Raw genomic sequence first — 26,671 nt, forward strand, 5'->3', positions numbered from 1 at the left:
CAGAGTGAGAACCTGTCTCAAAAAAAAAAAAGTTCTGGATATTGGTTGCGCTTAACACTACTTGAACAGTACACTTAAAAATGGTTAAGATGGGCCAGGCACGGTGGCTCAGGCCTGTAATCCCAGCACCTCAGGAGGCCAAGGTGGGTGATCACTTGAGGTCAGGAGTTCAAGATCAGCCTGGCCAACATGGTCAAATCCCGTCTCTACTAAAAATACAAAAATTAGCCAGGTGTGGTGGCACCCACCTGTAATCCCACCTACTCGGAAGGCTGAGGCAAGAGAATTGCTTAAACCTGGGAGGCAGAGGCTGCAGTGACCCAAGATCGTGCCATTGCACTCCAGTCTGGGCGACAGAGTGAGACTCCCTCTCAAAAAAAAAAAGGCTAAGATGATAAATTTTATGCTATGTGTACTTTATCACAATGAAAAATAAAAATCAAATTAAAAATATCTTGGGACTCCAAAGGAGGCTAATTTATCCAACAGTCAGAGGAAGTGGTCTCTGAGTTTCAAAGTTAAGCCCAGAAGCATGGGTGGGATGGTGACAATAGCAGCTAACGCTCTGCCCTGAGCCTTTCATGTACATGAACTTGATTAAACCTCTCTATACCCCACCAGATGGATGCTATTATTCTCTCCAGCCTGACTCCGGAATCCAAGAGAAAGGCAGAATTCTTTGATTTATCTTTTGGTTTATCTCTTTAAAAATATCAGATGCCAGAATATTCCCACAGAATGTCCAAATCAAGAGAAGAGAAAGAAGTAAATGTAGGTTTCTGTAGTCAATTGTATTCACGTGGAGATGTGTTGTTTACAACTTTAAATAGTGTTCAGAAAACTCCAACAAAGGAATGGGCATCTTACAAATGTTTGTAAGTATGTGATTATGATACTCATCTTTTGAATCTATAAAAATTAGAAATGTCCCTAGAAAGTTTTGCTATGTGACAATGGAACTAAAAACAGCTACAGCTATCATCTACTCAATGCTTGGTTTCATTTGACAAAAAAATAAGTATTCTTAAATTTTTTTTTAAATAAAAGAGCTTCTGAAGTGGTGACTTCTGCATGCCTGAGCCTGGCAACACTTCACAGCACCCCTCCTTCCTCTTCTCCGCACGAGCCAGCTTTGGTTGTGTCACTACCGTCCCAGTCCAATCAGACGCAGAATAAAAATGAAAAGGTTGATGATGTCCAAGTAGATGTTCAGGGCAGCAAAAACATACTCTTCAGGGTTCAGGGAATAATGGTGGTGCCCTCCCAGCATGAGCTGCACATCCATCACCAAGTACTTGAAGAAAAGGAAGAATTAGCTACTTAAATTGTACATTTCTATGAAATAAGTGTCCCAAATGATCTGGAAAAAAAATATTTTAGCATCAGGAGAAACACTGTTGAAAGTCTGTTTTGGGCCGAATATGTTATTCTTACGGCCCCAGTCGGTCACTGGGTCCCCAAGTTTGTACTCTATAAAAGCAGGTGCCTCACTTGAGCTGCAAATCCCTTCTCCCCCCTTTCTCCCTGTGTCTCATTTCAGCACCTTTGGAAGGAAAGAAAGCTAAGGTGGCAAATTATTCCAATTTGCCCAAGACTCTGATATTCTGGTAAAGTCCTCAGTCCCAGGCAAACTGGGATAAATTCATCATCTTTATGAAAAAAGAAAAAAAAAAAAGCCCCAATGGCAGAGGATGCAGCTTTGCTCTCAGCCTTCATCTATCACCCTGGAGTCCCAGCTCCTTTGCAGAAGTGGTTTTCTTTCCCTTGCCTCCTGAAATCTCTGGCTTTAATTCATTACTTCTTGTAAGAGGGGATATAATGACCCTCAATCATTTCACAGACATGCATGGGATGGTTAGGACTGTAGCTTCTCGGGAGAGGTTATGTGCTTGAGGGCATACAGGAACATGGGAGAGTGAGATGAGCTCACTCCAGTGGTGCCCTGCTCGTCCAGGAGGAACAGGGCTCAGGATACCACCCAAGACAAAACCAACCCACAGGGAAGCCCCAGCCAGGATTCAGACTCGTGTGAGCATTTGGGAATGAGGCACCCTGCCTCACCCTCATGGCCCCAACTCTGATACTTAAGCTTCCCCCAAAATTCAATTTCTTTTTCCAGCAATTTGTTTGGCATTGGATAGACCCGTTTGAGTCTACAATCGTTTTTACTCTGCCTGCAAACGGGAAACAGAAACATCAACATACTTTTGCATGGAAACGTTGTTTGCAAGCATCAACACAGCAAGCATCAACACAAAAGGTCCGAGAGTGTAGAAATAAAGGAATATGAATGCAAATAATTTCCCTTTATAATAGGAAAAGAAATGAGAAAACTGAAACGTATATGCTTAACCTTGTCTACACCCATACCACCCTAAACACATCCGATCTCGTCTGAAATGTATATGCTTAACCTTAACCTCCTGGTTGAAAGATGTAACACAACTCCAACAACAATAAAAAGGAAGCAAAATGTGGATAGTTTTTATGCCTAATGATAATATATGGGGTTCATTACACCATTCTCAATACTTCTGGATATGTTTGGAAATTTTGAAAATAAATAATATTAAAAAATAAAATCTTGGCTGGGCACAGTGGCTCATGCCTATAATTTTGGCACTTTGGGAGGTACCAAGGCAGATAGGATTGCTTGAGCTCAGGAGTTTGAGATTAGCCTGGGCAATATAGCAGGAACTTGTCTTTACTAAAAATAAAAATGAAATCAGCCAGATGTGGTGGCATGTGCCTGTAGTCCCAGCTACTGGGGAGGCTGAGCTAGGAGGATCGCTTGAGCCTAGGAGATAGGGCTGCAGTAAGCCATGATCATGCCACTGCACACCAGCCTGGGTGATAGAGCAAGACCCTGTCTCAAACAAACAACAACAAAACCCTGAAAGATGTGATATGATAAAAGCATGAAATGGAATTCCATGCAGCCCTTGAAAAAGATTAGTTGGACCAGGTCTGCTAATATGTGGAGGCCATTATTTTTAAGTGAAAAAGCAAAGGCAGGATGTTATACATAGTATAGCTACGTTTGTGTAAGAAGAAATGGTGCCTGTGTGTAAAGAAGTTCTAAAAGGATTCCAAGAAACTGTTAACAGTTGTTCCTTCTAGGGACAGGGGATAAGAGAAAGATTTTAATTTTCATTTTATAATCTTTTATGTTGTTTGAATTTTAAAATGTGTGCATGTATTACTTTTTAAATAAAACATTCCTTAAAATAGTTTTAAAGATATGACAGCAAGAGATGGGACTAAGTGGAAGGAAAGACATTCCCAGATACATTAGCAGTGACTTCCACCAGTTCTCTAGGAGAAGTTTCTATTGTGAAAGAATAGAAACTGGTCTGGAGGGAGAAACAAAAAAGAAACCACACCCCTGCTACAGTAAGTTTCAAAGCTTATAAATAATTCTTCATTCTTTTCTGAAATATTCACTCTTTCAACAAAAGTGATGTTTTCGTGGATCTGGAAGACCATCTGGCTCTCCTGCGGGTAATGGTTTTAAATATGATCCTTTAAAAGGGAGCTGAAGAGTTTCCAGTGAATTCCTAACCCCATGTGACTCCAGGCTTAGCACAAGGGCTTGTCAATGCACATACCACACTCTTACCAAAGAGATGGAGCAATGGACTTACGAGTGAGAAGAGCACAGTTCCGAGTCCCGCATACAATAGATGCAGCCACTGCAAAGAGAAAAGATATGGCTATATATGAAGAAAAATATTTGGAATAATGAAAGGGGCCACTTAGGTCACTGCTGCCAGATAAGGAACCAATATTAGGAAAGCTGAATCTATGGGGGAATTCATCTTTTCTTTTTTTTTTAATTAAATTTTATTTTCTTTCAATAGCTTTTGGGGAACAGGTGCTTTTTGGTTACATGGATAAGTTCCTCAGTGGTGACTACTGAGATTTTGGTGCGTTCGTCACCTGAGCAGTATATACTGTATCCAATATGTAGCTTTTTACCCTCACGCCCCTCCCACCCTTCCCCGCTAAGTCCCCAAAGTCCATGATAGCATTCTTAGTCAACAGCACCCACTCAATTCCAATAAGCAAGCAAATAAAAACCAAGCTTGCACATGCTAAATAATATTCACCAAGTAAATGCTAAACGTCTCATGCATGGCAGGGCAAGTAGAATGTATTAGATGTATTTCACTTCTTGCCCCATCCACATAGCCCTTCTAGAGAATCTGCCCTCTCCTCTCAGTTCATGGAACAGGAAGCCTTGGGGTCATAATGACCTTTACACATCCTAGCTAGAGCTGATTGACAAGCAGTGGAAGACCCCAGCTCCAAAAACAGTGAGTCTGATGACCGATCAGGGACTTCTGATATGTGAGTGGGCTTAGACAGATGCACCAGTCCAGCTGGAAATCAATTCTCAGGATAGAGGGAACCAAGTAGCAGAGGCTGTTGTACCTTTAGCGCGTGCTGGCACTGTTACTGCTATAAGCAGAGGTGGCTGGTCAACTCAGCCACAGAAAGGAAGGCAGGGTTTTCGTTCCTGGGAATCCCAGTTCTTCTTCCCACCTAGGAGGTCCATGAGTTTCTCTGGCTCTTTGCCTCAAGCTAGTCTGAGTGGTATCTGTTCCTTGCAACACAAACAGCCCTGGTCAGAATATGGAACTAGTCTAAATGCCAAATGGCTTAGTTCTACTGGGGAAGAGGATTAGAAAATGGAGTACAACATCTGAAAAAAATATGGCATTAACTCTTCAGGATGAGAAAGCTGGTTCTGAGAGGGGTGGGCAAAGCACTGCCAGCTTTCAACAAGGATAGGTTCTTGGTGAAGATGATCAGAAGCCAGTGACACAGTCTGGGAGACACAGTATTTCCAGACTGAGCTAATAGTAAGAAAACACCTGATCATAGGAGTCCAAAGGTTTCAAAATTGCCAACGTCCAACAAGCATGTAGACTTAGGGAATGGCTTCAACAAAGTCTTCCATTTGAACACGTGTGCAAGATTGTAGATATTCGTGAAAGAAAATTTAGAATGGGAATTAAGATCTATCTATCTAGTAGGAAACAGTTTTTTAACTTCACCTAAGTTATACTGTAAAGACCTATGGAACCCACCTAATATTTGCATTATTACTACCAATATCTCTGCTGTCATTAATAAGTAGAGAGCTGGGGCCTTTTAAGGCCCATCTTTGTGATGCCTTTGAGTTTATCTCTAAAGTGCAGGTGCCACCTTCCTAGCTCTAAGCCTATGGGGTCATTCATAACACTAAACCAATCCAGGAAGAACTGTTCATTCTATGTATGTCTGAAGATCGTGTAAATAGTCCACTTGTTGCCAAAGAAACTCCTTGGTTCAGCATTGGGACCAAGTTGGCCTTAAGGTTTTAGCCAAAAGGGTCCCAGGCCCCAGACCAGCTCTCAGTGGATCTGGCCTCCAACAGGGCCTCCACATAGGGGCCACTCACAGATTGCCAACACCAGGCCAGATCACACCTCTCGGTCTCTACAGCCCTTCAGAGTCAGTCCATGGACCGTGCAATGATGTGGGAAGAGCATGGTCACTCGAGTCACCCTGACCTGGCCTCAGTGCCACCCCAGCCACTCACTCCCTGTGGGATATAGATGAATTATTTAATTTCTCTGAGTCCCTTTTCTTTTCTATAAAATAGATGAGCTATGTACTTTTCAGGAATGTTGTCAGAACTGAATGTGATGTTTTGTGAAAAACACATAGGTCTATGACCAATATCTAGTAAGAATTCAATGAATATATTAAAGAAAAAAAAAAAACAAACAAAAAACTAGAATTGGAAAATAAGGAGCCTCCTCTAGGCTGCTATCAGAAAGGCCCAAACAAGCCTTTCTGTACCACTCCTGCTACTTCAAACAAGCAGCACCCAAATATAGGAGAAGGAATCTGGCCTGCCCTCATGGGTAGGTTCACCTCAAGACCCTCTTGGAGAAGGACAACTGTCTAGGGTTGTAGCTCAGTATTCACGCACCAGAGCTTCTGTCCATGGTGCCTCCTAACGACCACTGTGGGGTCCACTAGGATCTGTCTCACAGACCTTCATTTACCAGGAGAGGAATGGAACTGACCACAGGCACAGATGCTGTGCTGTGCAACCCATTGCAGTTTGCACTTAGGCCATGCTTCCCACTTCTCAGTCCTTGCTGGGAGCAACAGGGCCCTTCCTGGAAGACACGGGACCACCCTGATGATTGACTTTAGCTCTAGGACTTCCTGATGGCCTTGCTGAGCTGCCTTCAGACCACACCATGTTTAGAATGCTCCCACCCAGCCTCCCCTCCCTCTCCTTCACTCGAGGCCTGATATGCCATCATGGTCTGACAGCTCCCCCAGCTCTTGGCTCCTTGCCCCTTTTCTCTCATAGGCATTTCTCCTACTAAAATCCTGGCACACTTATCCCCAACTCCATGTCTGCTTCTCAGAGGACCCAGACTAACATAACCAGCACTTCATCTATATGTTTAACAATTCTCTGAGGTTTCCCAGTAAGATCTCACTTACATATGATCGCACGAAGATTAAGATAATTCCATAGATTAAAAGCACGAAGCAGAAAACGAACAGTGCTCCATTTAGCAAGGTAAAATCCCACTGAGGAAACATAAGCAGCATAAACAATTCAGTTATTATCTATAAGAAATTTTAGGATGTTTAAAGATGCATCTTATACCCCGTAGAAACTGGCCCATTGCTAATTACCCTGATCAATTCCAAGAACCATGGAAATTCATTAGCTCCAACCACTAAAAAGTGCTACATAAAAAGTGTTATGTTGACTGGGAGAAAAAGGTAGAAGTATGGGTGAAATGCCAGTAGCCATGAGTTGATAATTTTGGAAACTAGGTAATGAGTACTTGGGGGTTCATTACATTATTCTATTTTTGTACTTATATGAAATTTCCCATAATAAAAAAATACATTGAATAAGTAGGATGTATATTTGAAGATATAGGATGATCATAATCATTCATATGTTCAAAAGCATGTACATAGAAAACATTAGTGGAGTGAAATATGCCAAGATGTGAACTGGCTATCTTTTTCACATTTATATGCATACGTTTTAACAAAAGTATATACTAAGCTTCCAAAAGTTACTGCTAATGATTCTTTTGTAATTTGGAAATGTATCGATGTGATTTTTGTTTTTGTCTTTATAAATCAGTGACCCAAATCAGCCTAAGGAGATTAAGGTTTTCTTAAGAAAGAGGATGTTTATCTTCTGGCCTAAAAAAAATTAGATTATGCAGACAAACAAGAGCCTTTAATTCAGTATATTTTCTTGCAGGAGCATTTTCCTAATTCTTTTGTTTCCCCCTTTTTCTCCCTACCCTTAATACGTCAAAAGAATAATCCAAAACACTGGTTCTCTGAGTGCGGTTCTCAGACCAGCAGCATCAGCACCACCTAGGAAATTCATATTATCGGGCCCCACCCCAGACCTACTGATGCAGTGACACAGATTGCAGGGCCCTGCAATCTGTGTTTCAACAAGGCCTCGGGGTGATTCTGGTGCATGATAAACTTGGTCTAGGGTTGTGCTTTCACTACAGTAGCCACATATGGCTGTTGAGTGCTTGAAAGAAATGTGGCTGGTCTGAATTGAGGTGTGCTATAAGTGTAAAATACACAACTGGATTTCGAATTTCAGCTCAAAAAAAGTAAAATATCTCATTCATATTTGGGTTATGTGGATTACATGTCAAAATGGTAATGCTGCATATATATATATATATATATATATATATATATATGGTTAAATAAAATATACTATCTAAAGAATGTTACCTGTCCCTTTTGGCTTTTTACTGTAGTTACTAGAAAATTTAAGATTATACGTATGACTTGCATTTGTGGCTCACATTATACTTCTCTTGGACAACCCAGGTCTGGAAAGCAGTAAATCTGGCTTAGGACAGTGAAACCCTAAGGCTTGCTCCTTGTTGGCAGAAAGAAGATGTGACATCGTTAAGGAAGGATAACTGGGGTGAGGTAAATTCAGGTGGGGAGCCCTGTCAGCTCTGGCCAAGCCCAAGAGAGAGCAGGTTCCAAGTCACACCTGTGGGGGGTTGTCAGCTTCAGAGGCCCACGGAGCAGGCAGTCACTTTGGGATCCAGGTGACAGTCATTCAGGAACAATGGTGGACAGTAGCATCCCCACCCCATCGTCACCCTGTCCCCCTTCTTGGCCAGTGCCAAGAGCCCACACAAACCACAGTCACATCCCATATTCCCAGGCCCCGCTTTAGAGAGAAAGGCAGGGAGACAGGGAGGCTGAGCAGCTGAGCATTTTGTATCCACATGACAATATCACCCAGCCCAAAGGAACTGCTTCAACTGTGAGGTCCAATTGCAGTTAAACCAAATGGACATTTAGTTAATTTTCTCCCTGCTAAGTGGACAGTTGGAGTTCATGAAAAAACTCAGACTCATTGTGTTCCTACATTTCCTTTGCATCACTTGGGTTGTGGTTGGACTGAATTTTGCCATCCCCAACACATTACTTAATAAGGGAGAAAAATGTGGTTGACCATGGGTTCAGCTGCCTTTCAAAGTCATCAGTGTGAATACCATCTTTAAAATATTTTATGGCCGGGCATAGTGGCTCATGCCTGTAATCATAGCACTTTTGGAGGCGAGGAGGGAGAATCACTTGAGCCTAGGAGTTCAAGACAAACCTGGGCAACATAGGGAGATGCCTACTCTACAAAATATTTAAAAATTAGCCAGGCGTGGTGGCAAATGCTTGTAGTCCCAGCTACTTGGGAGGCAGAGATGGGAGGATCACTTGAGCCCTGGAGGTAGAGGCTGCAATGAGCCATGTCTGCACCACTGCACTCCAGCCTGGGTGACAGAGCAAGAGCCTGCCTCAAAAATAAATAAACAAACAAACAATTAAATAAAATACTTTGCAATGTAATATTCACTCCCCTGAACCCAGGTCATAGGTTACCTGTGACTTAAAATACTAATGGGCTTTTCAAAAAGTATTCTGGCAGTTTAGAGGATTTTTTTTTTTTTTTTGAGATGGAGTCTCATTCTGTCACCAGCCTGGAGTGCAGTGGCACGATCTCGGCTCACTGCAACCTCCACCTCCCGGGTTCAAGCGATTCTCCTGCCTCAGCCTCCTGAGTAGCTGGGACTACAGGTGCACGCCACCACACCCAGCTAAGTTTTGTGTTTTTAGTAGAGACAGGGTTTCACCATGTTGGCCAGGATGGTCTCGATCTCGACCTTGTGATCCGCCCGTCTCGGCTTCCCAAAGTGCTGGGATTACAGGCGTGAGCCACCGTGCCTGGCCAGCTTAGAGGATTTTAAACGGTTTAAGGAATCTGTGCATTCAACTGTGGCCCACCTTACTCATTGCAAGGAAGCCTGTCTATTTACAAATAGGCTGGTTTCTACAAATGGCCAGCTTTAAGATGGCAAATACTGATCTCATCATGAATTAAAGTTGAATCTCTAACTTTTGATACAGTTTGACTAAATATCTAGTAGATCCTTCTGTCTCTCTGACACTTCTTTTTCCACCAGGAAAAGGCTAAAATTCTGCATGTGTATAAGATCTTCCTTATGATGTGTGCCAAACAGCTTGGGAAATGCACTCCCTTCTGTGTAAGTTATTTACCTGACTAAGGCCAGCCCATGCTTTACAAAAGGCAATTGACCAGAACTGAAAGGAGGGGCCGCAGGAAATGCTGCATCAGATCTCAAGAACACCCTATGGTTGGACAGAGGCTGAGCCATCTCACAATTCAACTGTAATAATCTCGAATTATGAGATGTTCTCTGGGACATCTTGGCATTTTGGAGCCTGGTAAACTGTACAACTTTTAAATTTTTAAATTCCCTGTATCAGTCAGGGCCCCAGCAAGGAACAGATGACACACTCAAATAGGATGATTTGAGGAGGATTTGTTTGTAAAGGAACTCTCCACAGAAGTGTCTGCAGGCAACTAGAACAGGTAGTGAAGTAAGCTAGGCTGGCAGCCAGCCAAAGAGCTGTTACCAGCCCCAGGCCCAAAGGGGAAAGGAGAAGGGGCAGTCATAGGAGCCCAGAAGGTTGTGTTGAGTTGGCCACCTTGTGACAGGCAGTGAATCTTGCTAAGGCACACCGCTAGCCCAAGAAGAACTTGTCATTGGGAGGAAGCCATAGGAATCAGTGCCTCTCTCTTCCTGCCTCCTGTCTCCAGCTGGAACTCCCCATTGGCCAAAGCCCATGGAAAGCCCTAAGGCAAGAGGGCCCTGGAGGTGAGACCTCCAGTACTGAGAGAGCAGGGGAAGGCATAGGAAAATGGGTTGGGGACAAAGGGACATACCTGGAACACTCCCTTAAATAATACCTACTTTTGTTTGTAGAGCAAACAAAGTGAGTGCTAGCGTCACCAGAGTGGTTGCAGCTGTTGCCCATAACACTTCCTCGGCCTTGTAGAAACTAAAACCAGAGACTGTGATTATTGTTCACATACATTCCAAGAAAAGCACACACAAATCAAAGGAAATGTGTATCAAAGACTCACACTGATATGGCTCCTAGCAGCAGACCTTGAAGAGCTGTCTAAAAACAAAATTCACAATAAATCAGGAGCCTGCATCCCGAGGCATGGGGGCGAAGCCCGGAATCCAGAAGAGGTGATTTGAGGGGTGTGCTTCTGAGCAGGGTCTAGGGAGCAAAGGGGAATATGCACAGCCTGGTATACACAGCCACAGGGCGACTATGGGGAATAAATAGAATTCAATATTTCCGTAATATCCTCCCTAGGATGGACAAGAGAAAATTTTATTTATTAGTAAACATTTCTTTGAACACAATAGTAACTTTAACATGCTCAGTGAATTAAACATGTATTAATTATGAATGTAGAAACCAAGGTAAAAAGGTTCATTTGTAGACCATATTGTCATTCATCAAAGGGGACCACCCACCCGGTATCAATGTTTCATCAGGACAGGATATGCGGTATCTAAACTTCATAACATTCTGGGTACAGACACTTTCCACGGCACCTGAGGGAGAGCCTTCCAACCTCAAACATGGGATGAGAAACAAGGCCTTGCCAGGGCCGGAGATGGGGCTAGAGGGCAGATACTGGCAGAGCAGAGTGTGGAGCTGCACCTGCAGGGGCCAGCCCCGGGCTTAGGAGGACTGTCATCACCCAAATAGAGCCAGGGGTGCAGGGAAAGGTGGGATAGGGGCAGGGGCTGAGAGCCAGCAGGCAGTCAGGCTGGAGGATGAGACCAAGAAAGGCACTGAGGTTGTGCCCAGGCCCACAGTCAGGCCCACCAAGGCGTGAGGACGACAGAGCAGTGGCTGCAGGGCTGAAGGCATGCCCAGCTCCAAGGCTGCTCTGCCAGAGGCAAATCCAGAGACTGGGCTGACCCATTGGTCCACGGGCAGAGCCGGGAAAGACTCCTCCAGTCTCCAGGGGTAAAAATGAAGGCCCATCCTAGTACGAGGCCTGCAAGAGAAGGCTTTGAACTCCCACTGGCCAAGGATGGCCAGGAGCAGAGGCTGGGAAAGAAGTGGAGTCTCCAAAGTCCTGGGTCACCCCTCTGGCATTTCCAAACCCAGTGGGTAATCGCCTGATTCTCTACTTTGTAAAACTTAATGAAGTAGGCTATCTCTATTTCCATTATAGGGAAAACAGTGTATCCAGACTCCGTACAAATGATATTTAATAATGTGCTCGCTTCCAACCTTCCTCTCCAGATGCCTTTCTTCCTCTTATACTGGATCAGTTGCTTCCTATTTCTCCAGCTCCAGCAGCACATGAAGGAGGTGTGCATGTGTGTGGTGCGGGTGGTGTATATGTGAGTTTGTGAGTGAGGTGTGTGTGGTGTGCGTGCCTGTGTGTCTGTGTAATCTGTGTAAGTGTGTGAGCGTGCATGTGTGTGCTATGAGTGGTGTGTGTAAATGTGTGGTGTGTGTGTGACTGTGTGTGTATGTGGCATGAGGGGTGTGTATGGTGTGAATGGCGTGAGGGGGTGTGGGGTGTGTGTGACTGTGTGTCGTGTGTGTAAATGTGTGACTGTATGTGTAATTGGGAGCGACTGGGAGGAGACAGGGAGAGAGAAGAGTAAATGGTTTCAAGCTAGAAAATGGCTTTCGGTTTTTGAAAGAGTGGAAGAGAGAGTAGGAAGAGGCCGTGGAAGTCACAACTGTCTGAAGACTTCAAGAGCTCAGAACATGGGCTCAAGAGGCCAAAATTCTATGGGACAAAAGCTGTTGTCAGTGAATGTGTTTTCCTTTTTTCCCTCAACTCCTTTTCTGAAATGGGCTTTTTCCCATATGTCTTCTAACCCTTGGGCATGACGTTAAGTCTGGAAAACAACTAATGCTTTGCCTCTGTATAATATCTCCTCTTTTAAGCCGTTACTTGCTTTGAGATAACAGCAAAACCTCAGAGATGAGAGCTTCCTTGGAGACCAATAACTTTTATCTCTTGTAATAAACGTTAAGGCCATTTAAAATTTTTAAGTAAAAAACTCAAACATTTCTGGGAAACCGGCACGCCCTCCTGTCGCCCTTCCCCACCGTCTCGGCTCCCAGATTCCCGCCTCCGTCTGGCTTCCAGCCCCGCCCCGTTCTGAGTGTGATCTGTGCTGTCAGTGCAGGAACTGGGACACCCCACTGCTGGCCTGGGCAGTGAGCAGGGCACCCACACCAGCTAAGGAAGCCTCCTCCATGCTTTGGCAGGTGAGGAAATGTCCAAATGTGGACAGCAGGCAACCCGTCTTCTCCAGCCTCAGGAGCCAGCTATTCCTCCCAGCATGTAAATCCCCGTGGTCGCTACACGGTACTGGTGCTGAGTCTCACCAACGGTCACGTGTTCTTGCTCGCTTTGACCACCAGGGGGCGGAGAACCAAACCTAGGCTCCAGACGCGTGCATAGGACTTCATGCATTTTGTGCACGAAATCTAACCATTATCTTTATTTTTCTACCCTATTTTTCCTTTCATCAGATTTCTCTATTAATTGATCTTATCTTCGTATATTATGGATATTTTTATAAGCCACTTCAAGTCTGATTTGGAATCAGATGGGGAATAAATCAATTGGTAAATAAATCTTCCCATGAAAGAATGGTAACACTGCTTGGGAAGAAATGCCAGCCTTCCCAAAAAAAGAATCGTTTGCTGGCCGGGCGCGGTGGCTCACAACTGTAATCTCAGCACTTTGGGAGGCCGAGGCGGGCGGATCACCTGAGGTCAGGAGTTCGTAGACCAGCCTGGCCAACATGGTGAAACCCCATCTCTACTAAAAACACAAAAATTAGCCGGGCGTGGTGGCGTGCACCTATAATCCCAGCTACTCGGGACGCTGAGGCAGGAGAATCGCTTGAACCTGGGAGGTGGAGGTTGCGGTGAGCCGAGATCGTACCATTGCACTCCAGCCGTACCATTGCACTACAAGAGCGAGAGACTTCGTCTCCAAAAAAAAAAAAAAGAAAGAATCGTTTGCTGACAACCTCCTGAATCATACTGAGACGGTTCTAGGTTTTCATAAGAGGACCCAAACACTCTCGGAGTTACAATCTGTGAGCCTCAGAGAGACCACACCCCCGGGAGGCAGGAAGTTTGGCCTGACTGTTCCGCCTGACTCCTGAAGGATGCCGGGTCCCTGGGGAGGAGCCCTGCGACCTTTGGGGAGTTAAGCCCTGAGTTGGAATGCAGGAAAACTGGTGGAAATTCGAGTTCTATTCAGGTTTAGAAAAATCTAGGAGCTTCAGGTACCTGCTGAGAGCTGGCACGATCCTGGGGTTTCTGTGGGCAGCACAGAAAGGAATTGGCTGCAAGAAAGGGAGCCACCCTGGGTTCTGTGGTCTAGGGTGGCATCAACGACAGAAAATGGGCAGATGTGGCGAAGCCTTGTGAGTGGAAGCCACCACAATGAGGCGCTGGGGAACCCGGAACCCGGGACCAGGAACCAGGCTGCAGCTAAATCAGGAGAGCGCTCTCAGCCCCTGACTCTGCGGTGCTGGAAAAGCCCTCGTGAGCTGAGATGCATCTCAAGCTGTGGAAATGAGGAAGAACCTAGCTCAGAGATGGGTTCTGCTCCCAGTGGGACTTGAACAAGAAATAAAATACATTTTACAAGAATAAAGAAATATAAACTTCTTGCACACGACTTTGTGAACTAGACGTGGAACCCACTCTCCATAACAAAATGTGTTTGCGCCTGAGAGGGGTCCCAGCAACAGTCAGGTTAACTGTTCCTGAAGGGCAGCCCAGACTCGGGAGTGCGCGCCCCCAGGTGCCCTCATCAGAGGCAAGTGTGCCAGCACGAAGTCGCCCAGATCCCCAGATCCCCTAATCTGCTCAAAGGGTGTGATACCGTCTCATAAGTTTACTACTTCATTACAAACATAATTCCGCCAAGAGAACGTTTCACAAGTAATTTCTATCTGTATTATTCCACAGGAAGAGTTTCCACGATAAAATGAATGAACTTAATAATGCGACAAAAATATATTTCAGAGGTGAACTAGAACAGGTGCTGTCAAGGTTTACTTACAAACAATCCCAGGAGAATGTAATTTGCAGGCACCTGACGGCGGAGATTCCCACAGCAAGCAAGTATAATAAGTACGGCAAAAAACGCTGGGCTGGAGGATAATTTAAAACCACGTGTTATTTGCTTTCAGAGAGTATATCATAGCATATATTATACAGAGATAAATAGATGTAGATATAGATCATAGTAATAATTACCATGATCTTACTTATCTCATAGTATTATAAACAAAAATGTTAATTATTATTTTTGCCTTTTCGTAGTTTTTTTTTTTTTTTTTTTTCTGAGATGAAGTCTCACTCTTGTCGCCCAGGCTGGAGTGCAATGGCGCGATCTCGTCTCACTGCAACCTCCACCTCCCGGATTCAAGCGATTCTCCTGCCTCAGCCTCCCGAGTAGCTGGGATTACAGGCGCCTGCCACCACGCCCGGCTAATTTTTGTATTTTTAGTAGAGATGGGGTTTTACCATGTTGGCCAGGCTGGTCTACGAACTCCAGACCTCAGGTGATCCGCCCGCCTCCCAAAGTGCTGGGATTACAGGCGTGAGCCACCGCGCCTGGCCTTCTTAGCTTTTAAAATTAACTTTTCTCATTTCCATCCACAGGTAGCTTATGGGGCATTAAAATATTTTTATTTTAAAATAATTATAGATTCACAGGAAGTTGCAGAGAGATAAAGAGGTCCAGTGAAATCTTCACTTAGTTTCCCCCAGTGGTTACATCTCATGTATTTATAGTACAGTACCAAAACCAGTAATTTGACATTGATACAGTGTATATATCATCTCTGTCATCGAATTATGACACAAATATATGTGCAGATGCATGTAACCGCCATCACAATCAAGATTCAGAACTATCTCTTCAAGAAAACATGCACAAAGACCTCTCTTATACTGCCCCAGCCCTGTATAGTGTGAAAGTCACCAGTGCCAAGATGGAGTCACTTAGGTCACACCCAGAATGGAGCCAGAGGTCATGAAGGAGGGGATCTTGTATATCTAAGATAAGAACTAGGCCAAAGACCTTTTAAAAACCTGCAAGAAATTTCTGTATGCCCCACATGTCCCTACGTGTCCTGCCCACATGTGTATAACAGGGTATATCACAAAAAATTCCTCAAGATCACAGCATTCCAGCCAAGCTGCTCTCACAAAAACACTTGCCTGGCAATGGCTGTCTCCACCAATAAGTTAGCACCAGCTCCCGTGACAAGCCCCTGTGACCAATGATCTTTGTTTCAAAATAATTTACAGACTTATCTTTGCCTTTTAAAGGCTTCCTCTTATCCCAACCTCTCCATCATCCATCATGGCCTGTGTATCCCACCTCGCAATGCCCCTGCCACTTCCGAATACACTCTGCAGGAAGCCTCTCTCTCTATCGTTAATTTAGGTTGACAATAGTAACACCCACACCCACACACTCAACCCTAACTCCTGACAGCCATTAATTTGTTTATTTTTCATCCCTATAATTGTATCATTTCAAGAATGCTGTACCTTGTACCTCATTTTGAATAGTAAAAGAATCTCAGGCAATAGACAGTAGAAAAAACACATTGTATTAAGTCCGGTGATACTTACAAGATTGTATAGATGAACCAGGGGTTTTTGAGCACCCAAACTTTTAAGGCCTCCCTTGTTAAAAAAAAATTAATACAGTTTCACACAATAAATATTTCACTAACTAATATGATATTTAAGTAGAAATAAAGCAATATCATGAGAAGAAAGGAAGAAACCCTAACTGATGAATAATGACGGATGGGGAATGAAACAGTGAAACATTCTTTTTCTTAAAATAGATATATTCATAGTAAATTATAAGTAAAATTTGGATGAATGCAAATGTCCTAATAAAGGTTTTTATTTTTAAAATGCTGAGATTGATATGTGTGCAAAGCAAAAGAACTCAACTTCTCATCTGTTTGTTTTATAAATACAGATTTTCTTAGGATATGTTTAAGCAGTGACAGATCATAGACCCTCAAATAAGTTCTTTTTTTTTGTTTGTCTTTTAGAGACATGGTCTTGCTCTGTTGCCCAGGCTAGAGTGCAGTGGCATGATCGCGGCTCACTGCAGCCTTGAACTCATGGTCAAGCATTCCTCTTGTCTCAGCCTCCTGAATAGCTGGGACTACAGGCATGTGCCACCACATCTGGCTAATTTTTATTTTTATTTTTGTAGAGATGGGGTTCTCACTATGTGGCCCAGGTTGGTCTCAAACTCCTGGCCTCAAGCAGTCCTCCCACCTCAGCCTCCCAAAGTGCTGGGATTACAGGTGTGAATCACTGCACCCAGCCCCCTCAAATAATTTCTGAATTTAACACTGTTCCAGCCTCCAAGGTCTCCATAATCTCACCTTTTTTTTTTTTTTTTCCTTGAGAGAGCATCTCTCTCTGTTGCCCAGGCTGGAGTGCAGTGGCTCAATCTTAGCTCATTACAACCTCCACCTCCCAAGTTCAATCTATTCTCCTGATTCAGCTTCCTGAGTAGCTGGGGTTACAGGCATCCACCACTACACCTGGCTAATTTTTGTATTTTTAGTAAAGACGGGGTTTCGCCATTTTGGCCAGGCTTGTCTCAAACTTCTGACCTCAAGTGATCCGCTCGCCTCAAACTCCCAAAGTGCTGGGATTACAGACATGAACCACCACGCCAGGCTCACCTTTTCTTCTCTATCCAGTTTTACTGTTGAAACAGCTCAGAAGAAAATAAAAAAGAAAGCAGTGTCCAAAATAAGAGTTTAAAAAAAGTTTTTTAGCTTCGGTTAGGAAGTGAAAGTAAAATTCTAGAAATCTACCACCACCTTGGTCTAGGATTTGCCTCAGAAAAACAAAAACAGACAAACTATTTTTAAATGATCAAAATTAAATTAAGCTGATTCAATAAAAATTAATGTGAACAACCTAACACTTAATTCTACATCAGTCATAAAGACTTACCAGAAAATAAACACACCGGTAATTACTGCAGTGAGCAACAACTGAAATGACAGGAGGAGGAACACTTTGATAATGAAAGCTGAGGAGACAGAAACATTATTTTTATGACACAATAGTCAAAAGTAACAACATAAATGTAATGATCTATTTTTGATATTTAATAAAAGGAATTTTTTTTGCTCTTTTTTTAAGATGGGAAAGGCAGTGTTAGTTTACAGTCAGCAAATAGAATAACAACAAAAATGCAGCTCTATAGAACTTTTAGAGCGCACTCAATCCAGATGGTTGGATAGAGGTGTTTTATTGGAGATCTGATGGCTTATTCATGGGAGCTCCAGAATTTTCTTTTTTTTTTTTCTTTCTTTTTGGAACAGCGTCTCACTGTGTTGCCCAGGCTGGAGTGGAGTGGCACAATTTCAGCTCACTGCAACCTCTGCCTCCCGGGTTCAAGCGATTCTCATGCCTCAGCCTCCTGAATAGCTAAGATTACCACCACTCCCAGCTAATTTTTTTTTTTTTGTATTTTTTAAGTAGAGATGGGGTTTCACCATGTTGCCCAGGCTGGTCTGGAACTCCTGATCTCAGGTGATCCACCTGCCTCGGCCTCCCAAAATGCTGGGATTGTAGGCATGAGCCACCATGCCTGGCCAAAATCCACAATTTTCAAGACAAACTCAGGAATTTAATTCCTTGTCATGCACACCCCATCCTCCTTAGGATCAAACATGATTTGAAAGCCTCACCATGTCACAGGCCCATCATTAGGGATCCAGCGACACTACCTCCCTTCACCAGAGAGCAGCAGTGCCTCAGGACTGTGGGGAGAGGGGGTGTCTCCCTGGAGATGGACTTGGGCTGCAGAGAGTTTGTGGAGATTTTCTGCCACTTTTCTCTCCAGCCTACCTGCCTATAGTAACTCTCTTCTCTTCTGCATCCTGATGCAGAAATAGATGACTTGGCGAACTGTACATGAGACCAAAGAGTTCCAAGAGAATGACAGGCCAACATACAAGGCACAGCACACGGGCACCTCTTTCTGCTTACATCCTGGGCCCTCTAAATATGGCACTGGCAATGGCAATTTGCCTTTTGTGTGGCTTTATCCCAATTTCAAAGGAAAAAAAAAAGAAGTAATGCTGCTTAAAATTAACTTACAGGATCATCGGCTGTCCTTTTGCTGAGCAGTTTCTATGCATAGGAAGTATGACAACAAAGCAGTGGGTCTAAACTGTCTTAATAAAAATACCAGAACATATATTACCAAGTGTATGCTGCCTACATTAAAATATTCATTTAGCTCACATTAATTTGGCATCTGCTATGTAGCAGGGACTGTGGGGGAACAAATATTAAATGTGGCCCAGGCTCACAAGAACAGACATAGAGATCAATGGAATCAAAGGGACAGTCCAGAAACAAACCTTTATATTTATGGTCAATTGATTTTTAACAAATGTGCCAGGAAAATTCAATGAAGAAAGAATAATCGTTTTGACAAATGGTGCTGGGAAGACTGGATATACACCTACAAAAGGATGAATTTGGATCCCCAACTAACACCAATCGCAAGCCATAACATGGAGTCATAATGGCCATAGCAGCCTCAGCTACCATCTCATTGTAAGTGAATGAGAGCCCCCAACTCAAGACCAGCACAAGAGTTGACCAACTGAGTCAACCCACAGAATTATGAGAGATAATAAAATGGTTGCTGCTTTCTTTAAGTGGGCAAAGGATTTGAATAGACATTCCTCCAAAGAAGACATACGAATGACCAATAAGTATAAGAGAAAATTCGCTAATGAAATGCAAGTCAAAAGGACAATGAGATAACACTTCACGAACACTAGAGTGGCTATAACCAAAAAGACAGACAATAACAAGTGTTGACAAGGATGCAGAGAAACAGGAGCCCTCATACATTGCTGCTTGGAATGTAAAATGGTGCAGCCACTTTGGAAAAGTTTGGCAGTTCATCAAAATGTGAAACACAGAGTTATCCTATGGTTCAGCGATTCCTGGGTATCTACCCAAGAGAAATGAAAACATATGTCTACACAAAAACTTGAATATGAATGTTGATTGCAGCATTATTCAAAACAACCCAAAGGTAGAAACAATCTAATTGTCTGTCAACTGATAAATGTATAAACAAATGTTTTCTATTCAGGCAATGGAATTGTATACGGCCCATTCATAAAAGGAATGAAATACTGACACGTGCTACAACATGGGAGAACCTCGAAAACATTAAGCGAAAGAAGGAAATCACAAAAGACCACATGTTGTATGATTCCATTTACATGAAATGTTCAAAGTAGATTCATAGAGAGGTCTGAGAGTAGATTAGTAGTTGGCAGGGGTTTGGGAGAGGGAGGATGGGAGTAACTGCAAATGGGTATGGGTTTCTTTTCTTTTTTTTTTTTTCCCTCTGGTAAAGATGGTATTTCACCATGCTGCCCGGGTTGGTTTTGAACTACTGACCTCAAGTGATCCGCCTGCCTCGACCTCCCAAAGTTCTGAGATTACAGGCATGAGCCACTGCGCCTAGTCTGGGTATGGGTTTCTGTTTGAGGTGACGAAAATATTCTAAAATTGATCATGTTGATGGTTATCAACTCTAAATATACAAAATACCAGTGAATTGTACACCAAAAAGGGATTTTTATGATTTGCAAATTGTATCTCCATAATGCTGCTTTAAAAAATTACAGCTCCCATAACTCAATCCATTACCCTGCTATACTTTTCCTTTTCTCCACAACACTTTCATATTTTCATATACTATATTTTTTTTAATTGGGCAAAGGCCAGCCTCTGCCCTCCAGGAGAGGCAGATATAAATAACTGACTCTTACACTGGCAAGGAGGCTCTACATATTTTTCAATTAGACCTGAAAGACTAATTCGATTAGACTCCTTAAGCCTCATTTTCTCACCTGTAAAATGGCAATACAACTTCTGTATTTGTAGGGTTGCTGTAAGGACGAAACGCAACAGCGTTGCCCTTGCACAACACCCTGTGTAGGCCTGATATTGATCTCAGAGACAGCCAGGGGCTTAGTGACATCCAATATCCCTGGTTTCCTCACTATTTGACCCAGATCTTGTTAAGGGTGGCAATGGGCTCAGCTGAACAACTCCAGATAGAGGTGGCCATGTGATACAGGTGGGTCAATGACATGGCGTTCAAAACTGTGGGTGGGGTTTCTAGAAATGCCTCTGAAAAGAAGACTGGCTTGGTCAACTCTCAGGATACCTGCAGCCCTCTCTTGGCTCTACTTTGCCTTTGGCTGTTTGCCTTTTCCTTCTCCTACCTCAAAGGCTAGAGCTTCAAAAGGCAGCTTTCCAGCCACAGGAAAGGAGTGGTGAGGGCCACAGGGAGACCAATAGGATTCAAAGCTCACAGTCCACCTGCAAGTTGTCCAGGCCCTCAGAAGGCCTAAGGGTGGCAGAGTGGACACTTTAAAACTTAAGCCAATATTGTGGTAACACCTTTTATACAAGTAAAAACATTTTATGATCCATGATTAATTCATATTTCCTTAAAAAAAAGTTATTCACCATATGTTTCTTATGAGTTTCTGAATGCCCTGGACAACTTGGAAGCAGTCAATTATAGCAGTCCTACATCATATTTTATGAGAAAGCGTGACTCAGAAAAACTAAAAACAAAATTATATCTGACAATCTACTCTGTGGAAACATTTTAAGAGAACATGTGCTCTTCTCTTCTAAAAAGGTAATTTCTTTATTCTCACCTCTGCGGACAGATGCGTCTGAGAAAGGATTGCCTAAAGTTGCATTGCTATCGCCTGGGGTGACGTCATCTGAAATTTCTATCACATAGGTATTCGACTGCTCAGTGTCCTTTGGCCGTGGCTTCTCCTGAGTTTCTTGTGGGCCAGCTGAAGATGAAGGTGTGTAGTGCTCACCAGATTGGGACTGGATGCTTTTATCTGCTGCTTTCCGAATCAGATGTTGATGATCTCCAGAACCAAAGTCTATTGGTTCGCTGACCTCCAAGTCCAATTTCCTAGAGGGGAAGAATTGTTTTTCATGGCCTTATGATCACACCTCTACAACCTTAGCATCCTCAGAATCATCAGGCGATTTCTTCTTAATTTTAACTGGCTTGGTTCAGTATTTACCAAGTTGGTGCTTAGTAAATATTTGTTAAATGAATGATAACATTTAAGATGAAACCCATGGAGTAAAATAATTTTATTGTATTATGACATTAATTTTTTAATAAAATTTATTCAGCAAAAACTTAATGAGTACCAAGCATGAAGCTGCCCTTGCTGTCTCTGCCCTCAAAGAGCTTACATTTTGGAAGAGAGTATAATCAAGCAATCATATAAAAGGCAACATAGGTCGGGTGCGGTGGCTCACACCTGTAATCCCAACACTTTGGGAGGCCGAGGTGGGCGGATCGCCTGAGGCTGGGAGTTCAAGACCAGCCGGGCCAACGTGGTGAAACCCTGTCTCTACTAAAAATACAAAAATTAGCCAGGCGTGGTGGCAGGCACCTGTAATCCCAGCTACTAGGGAAGCTGAGGCAAGAGAATCGCTTGAACCTGGGAAGCAGAGCTTGCAGTGAGCCAAGATCGTGCCACTGCACTCCAGCCTGGGAAACAGAGCGAGACACCATCTCAAAAAAAAAAAAAAAAAGGCAATATAAGCAGACCAGGAACATTGGAGGAAGTCCTGAGAGCCCTGAAGGAAATCTGGAGGAACTTGCAGGGAGTAGAAGAGGTTGTCAAAAGCTTCCGGAGAAATTGAAAGTTAGGCCATGGCTAGAAGTGAGTAGGGATTAGTCAAGTGAAGAGGTGGGGAGAGGTTTTCCAGACAAGGAACCAGCCTGGACCAGGACTGGAGAAGGCAGGGAGGGCAAGTTCCAGAAATGTACCTGGAGCAGGGAGTTTGAAGGGGAGAGTGGAATGAGGTTACACGGAGAAGTAGTGGGCATGCCTCTGAAAGGCTGGCAAGCCAAGTTAAGGAGTCTGGACTTCATCCTGAAGGCCATGGGTGTGATTGGCAGAATGGCAGTCCCCCAGTGATGTCCAAGTCCTAGTTTTTGGAACCTGTGTCTATGTTATCTTGCATGTCAAAAGGAACATTGCAGATGTGATTAAGTTACGGACTTTGGGATGGGGAGATTATCCTAGATTATCTGGGTTGGCCCAGTCAGATCACAAAGATTATTATGATCATAGGTATAACAAGGCGGCAGGAGGAGCAGAGTCAGAGAAGGAGATGTGACAACAGAAGTAGAGGTCAGAGTGATACAATTGTTGTCTTTGAAGATGGAAGAATGGGGCCATGAGCCAAGGAACGCAGGTGGTCTCTAGAAGTTGGAAAAGGCAAAGAAATGGCTTTTCCCCTACAGCCTCCAGGAAGGAACCAGCCCTGCCAGAACCTGGATTTTAGCCTAGTGAGGTTGGTTTTAGGCTTATGACCTCCAGAACTGTAAGATAATAAATGTGTGTTGTTTTAAGTCATTCAGTTTGTGGCAATTTGCAACAGCAGCAACAGGAAACTAATACAATGGGGAATCAAGGAAGGTTTCCCAGCAGGGACCCTTGGAGATCTCCTAGAAAGAAAGGTTACTCTAGGTAGTGTGGAGAATGGGCCAGACTAAGCCAAAGAGAGGCAGAGACCAGAAATCCAGATATGAGATGGCAGTGGGCTTTGCCACAATGCCTTCCAGCCTGAACACAGTTCCTAAGAAACTACTACTAGGCCAGGCACGGTGGCTCATGCCTGTAATCCCAGCACTCTGAGAGGCTGAGGTGGGCAAATCACGAGGTCAGGAGTTTGAAACCAGCCTGGACAGCACAGTGAAACCCCATCTCTACTAAAAACACAAAAATTAGCTGGGCGTGGTGACGCACGCCTATAGTCCCAGCTACTCGGGGGGATGAAACAGAAGAATCACTTGAACCTGGGAGGCAGAGATTGCAGTGAGCTGAGATCACACCACTGCACTCCAGCCTGGGTGACACAGTGAGAGTCCATCTCAAAAACCAAAAAAAGAAAACCACTACTAAATGGACAAAAAACTGAAAGCAAAAGGCCCCTATTAACCTTCTGGGTAAAATGAAGTCTCAGGCAAGCCCCTGCTGCTGGCCTCCAGTTGCACAGAGAGTCACAAAGGGGCTTAAGAAGGACACTGCTGAGAGAGCAAAGACTCAGGCAAGCTGAAGGCCAAGTGGGAAAGGCATAAATAGAAGGTCTGAACAAAATGCCAGCTCTTGGAGAAGCAGATGCAGTGTGGGAAAGATGTCCATTCTCCTCAATCTCCAAATTTTACACAATTCATTGGGATTTTTTTTTCAGTACTTGAAAATATAACTCCAAAGTTTATCAGAAAGAGTAAAGGTGTGAGAATAATCAAGAAAAAAAATTAGAAGGAGGAGGATTATGGTGGAGGGGATGGTGATTTACTTTTATCAGAATCAAAAGATTATAGAGCTTTATAATTAAAACTGTGGTAATAGTGTGGCAATAGATAAATAGATCAATGAGTTGGAAGAAATTCAAGAAACAGACTGATGTACAAAGGAGAATTTAATATTTGATAATGGTGAAATTTCAAATTATTGTCCCATGGTCGGGGAAAATTAACTATGTACTTGGAAAACAAAATAGAGTTTAATAGCTATTTCACATCTTATACAAACATGCATACCAGATGAACTAAGGATATTATCATGAGTAGTAATAGCCGTAGATATTCTACAAGAAAATACCAGGAATATTTGTGTAAATCTTTGCAAGAATGATACCATATAAGAACTGCTTTGGCCGGGCCCAATGGCTCACGCCTGTAATCCCAGCACTTTGGGAGGCCAAGGCAGGTGGATGACCTGAGGTCAGGAGTGGGAGACCAGCCTGGCCAACATGGCAAAACCCTGTCTCTACTAAAAATACAAAAATTAGCCAGGCATGGTGATGGGTGCCTGTAATCCCAGCTACTCAGGAGGCTGAGGTAGGAGAATCGCTTGAACCCGGGAGGCGGAGGTTGCAGTGAGCCAAGATTGCATCACTGCACTCCAGCATGGGCAACAAGAGCAAAACTCTGTCTCAAAAAAACACAACTGCTTGGCAGATTTGGGATACAGGAGCACTTTAGATACCATTACAAATATTAAATGCAAAATTTTTTTTTTTTTTTTTTGAGACAGTCTCCCTCTGTCGCCCAGGCTGGAGTGCAGTGGTGCAATCTCGGTTCGCTGCAAGCTCTGCCTCCCGGGTTCATGCCATTCTCCTGACACAGCCTTCCGAGTAGCTGGACTACAGGCGCCTGCCACCACACCCAGCTAATTTTTTTTTGTATTTTTAGTAGAGACAGGGTTTCACCGTGTTAGCCAAGATGGTCTCGATCTCCTGACCTCGTGATCCGCCCGCCTCAGCCTCCCAAAGCGCTGGGATTACAGGTGTGAGCCACTGCACCCGGCCAAAATGCTAAATTTTAAGTGTAATATTTGTGATATTTACTATACTGTAAGAAGAACTTTAACAAAGAAAAGATGGGCAACTCAGTAAGAAAATGAGAAAAGGCCAGGCACAATGACTTACAACTGTAATCTCAATGTTTTTGGAGGCCAAGGTGGGAGGATTGATTGCTTGAGTCCAGGAGTTTGAGACCAGCCTGGGCAACATAGTGAGATCCCATTTCTAAAAAAAAAAAATTAGCCAGGCATGGTGACATGTGCCTGTAGTCCCAGCTACTCAGATGGCTGAAATGGGAGGATTCCTTTAGCCCAAAATTTCAAGGCTGCAGTGAGCTATGATTGTGCCACTACACTCCAGCCTGGGCAACAGAGCAAGATCTTGTCTCTAAAACAAAGAGAGAGACAGAAAAGAACATAAATAGGCAATTCATATGGTCAATAAACTTAGGAGACGATACCTCACAAATAACCAAAGAACTGCAAGTAAAAACGAAAAAGAGTGGCAAAGATTAAAAAGATAAGTCTCAGAATTGCAAGGCTATGAAGAGATAGATAATAGAGAATTCAGAGCTACAAAATGACCTCCATGGACCCTATACATGTTTGTGTTCACGGGTCCCTTCCTCCAAAAAAATACTAAAAATTATATGTCATTAGTGCATTGGTATAAAGATGAATATAATCCTCTCTGGAGTCATTATATATTACATATTCATTATTATATTCACTTTTTTCTCCTGCTTTAAAAAATTAAAACGTGTTTATGGCCCCTAAAACTATGGTGAGTCCTAGGCACTGGGCCTACTTGCCTAGTAAGTATCAGTCCTGGGACACCCTCATGGGGGCATAAACGTTTGGGGGGTGGGTGGCAATTTAGCAGCATCTATCAGAATTCAAAATGTGTCTTACTTTAGACCGAACAGTTACATTTTTAGAAATTTATCCCATAAACCTATCCACACAGATAGGCAAAGACACATGTATAAGGAAGTTCATTACGCCATTCATTGTTTGTAACTACAAAAAAATTTTAAACAGTTTAAATATCCATCAGCAGGGGAATGGTTAAATTAATTTTGGCACAGGAAAAGGCAGATATATATGGACTGATGTGGAGAGTTCACTGTTACACACTTTTAAATTTAAAAACTAACATTAGAAAATAACATTGAGCAAGATCACATTAATGTTGTACGTACACCCACACATACACACACACTTCCCGAGACTGGAAGGATACACTATAAACTGTTCATATGATCATCTCTAACCCAGCAGAGTTGGGAAACACACTCTGAATAGTATGAACTTTTACAATGAGCATCTATTACTTATATAATAACAGAAAAAGATATTTACATTGTGAAGAGAAAAGGAAATATTTCTCTTTTTGATAAAGTTTGGACTCCTCCGAGGAAAGCGGTCTTCACGCAGAGCTGAGAGGCACTAGAGGATGCTCAGATAACCAAGTTGATTTCCTCTCCAGTGTCTTGCAAATCAGAAGGAGGAGAGGCAGCAAGATTTTGAAAGCACTCAAAAACAAAAACAAAAACAAAGCCACAGGCAACTGAGTTTTCCTCATGCAACTATATTTGGCTGGTGCCTGAATCACAAAATGAGGCTTTCACTTGGCGCTCAAGTAGTTCTCCCAGCTCCTGAGCCAGTGGTCGGTCATCCAAAGCCTGGGCAGGCGCTGGGACTGAGAGGCAATGTTCTGAGCGACAGTTAGGAGAGTG

At 43.3% G+C, this 26,671-nt stretch overlaps 1 protein-coding gene across 1 annotated transcript; it reads right to left on the reverse strand.

Moving 5' to 3' along the window:
- Nucleotides 1-726: 726 nt before the first annotated feature.
- LOC100604470 (protein lifeguard 1) lies at nucleotides 727-26,671 on the reverse strand. Its single transcript, XM_030823074.1, has 10 exons — nucleotides 26,295-26,671; nucleotides 21,237-21,511; nucleotides 17,476-17,554; nucleotides 16,114-16,167; nucleotides 14,528-14,618; nucleotides 10,532-10,569; nucleotides 10,359-10,446; nucleotides 6,514-6,603; nucleotides 3,645-3,692; nucleotides 727-1,294 (listed from the first exon to the last, which is right to left on the reverse strand). Coding segments are annotated over exons 1-10 (915 nt in total). The 5' UTR covers nucleotides 26,297-26,671; the 3' UTR covers nucleotides 727-1,144.

The sequence above is a fragment of the Nomascus leucogenys genome, chromosome 11, assembly GCF_006542625.1.
Source record: "Nomascus leucogenys isolate Asia chromosome 11, Asia_NLE_v1, whole genome shotgun sequence".
Classification (NCBI taxonomy): domain Eukaryota; kingdom Metazoa; phylum Chordata; class Mammalia; order Primates; family Hylobatidae; genus Nomascus; species Nomascus leucogenys.